The sequence below is a fragment of the Nanorana parkeri genome, unplaced genomic scaffold (genome assembly GCF_000935625.1).
Source record: "Nanorana parkeri isolate BGI_ZX_2015 unplaced genomic scaffold, ASM93562v1 scaffold3297, whole genome shotgun sequence".
NCBI classification, from domain to species: Eukaryota; Metazoa; Chordata; class Amphibia; order Anura; family Dicroglossidae; genus Nanorana; species Nanorana parkeri.
The window spans coordinates 50,658-51,931 of record NW_017309565.1 but is presented as its reverse complement, the minus strand read 5'-3'; the positions used below and the strand labels follow the sequence as shown (position 1 = coordinate 51,931).

General features: G+C 49.9%; 1 protein-coding gene across 1 annotated transcript in view; it reads right to left on the bottom strand.

The window, feature by feature from the left end:
- The window catches only part of LOC108803012 (mediator of RNA polymerase II transcription subunit 12-like), a gene marked incomplete at its 3' end in the record, with an annotated part of 40,036 nt that overhangs the window by 7,202 nt on the left and 31,560 nt on the right, over window positions 1-1,274 (bottom strand). The window contains exon 25 of the mRNA XM_018574864.1: window positions 1,168-1,268. Within this exon, the coding sequence (XP_018430366.1) occupies window positions 1,168-1,268 (101 nt within the window). The remainder of the gene's footprint in view (window positions 1-1,167; window positions 1,269-1,274) is intronic.

Here is a 1,274-nt window from a genome sequence, read left to right as displayed (position 1 = left end):
AACCCAGACAAGCGTGCACAGCTTGGGCCAGAACGCAAAACCCAGACAAGCGTGCACAGCTTGGGCCAGAACACAAAACCCAGACAAGCGTGCACAGCTTGGGCCAGAGCTCACGTGGTATTCCCAGCACAATGGGGGGAATTTATCAAAACTGGAGCAGACAGAATCTGGAGCAGTTGCCCATGGCAACCAATCAGCTTCTCTCTTCAGTTTGCTCAGGTAAGATCTGAAAATGAGAGATAGAAGCTGATTGGTTGCCTTGAACAACTGCTCCAGATTTTGTTTGCTCGTGCTGGATTAGTGTGATCGTAATTCATTGTATTACCTCATTGCTGTGCTGTATGTGTATAGGTAAGTTTGCTCAGGTAAGATCTGAAAATGAGAGATAGAAGCTGATTGGTTGCCGTGAACAACTGCTCCAGATTCTGTCAGCTCCAGTTTTGATCATTTCCCCCCCAATGTGTAGACCTGACACTGAACCTGGGTCTCTTACCGAGCATAAATACAGCTTTGAGGACAGCGAACAGCGCTCCGGGAACAATGCGGTTCCCGTGACGTCGATGTCTGTGACGGCTAACGAAGGGAAGGGGGGAGGGGTCCGGTGACGTCGATGTCCGTGACGGCTAACGAAGGGAAGGGGGGAGGGGTCCGGTGACGGCACTTGACTCCTCCCCCCCCTTCGTTAGCTGAGGGAGCCACTTGGGCAGGTGATTTTGCCCAAGAAACTTTCTGCACGAGCGCCAGCCAAGGCATTGGCCTATACTCATACAGCACAGCGATGACCTATACACATACAGCGCAGCAATGACCTATACACATACAGCGCAGCGATGACCTATACACATACAGCGCAGCGATTAAGTCATAAAATGAACTCGGATCACACTAATCCAGCACGTTATTATTCTGAGTTGCCCCACTCAAGCGGCGGCCATATTGAGTGGGGCACGTGAGATTAATAACGTGCTGGATTAGTGTGATCGTAATTCATTGTATTACCTCATTGCTGTGCTGTATGTGTATAGGTAAGTTTGCTCAGGTAAGATCTGAAAATGAGAGATAGAAGCTGATTGGTTGCCGTGAACAACTGCTCCAGATTCTGTCAGCTCCAGTTTTGATCATTTCCCCCCCAATGTGTAGACCTGACACTGAACCTGGGTCTCTTACCGAGCATAAATACAGCTTTGAGGACAGCAAACAGCGCTCCGGGAACAATGCGGTTCTGTGCGGCTGCGAGAAGATGGCGGTCACACGAAGAGCGGATCCCAAATGTT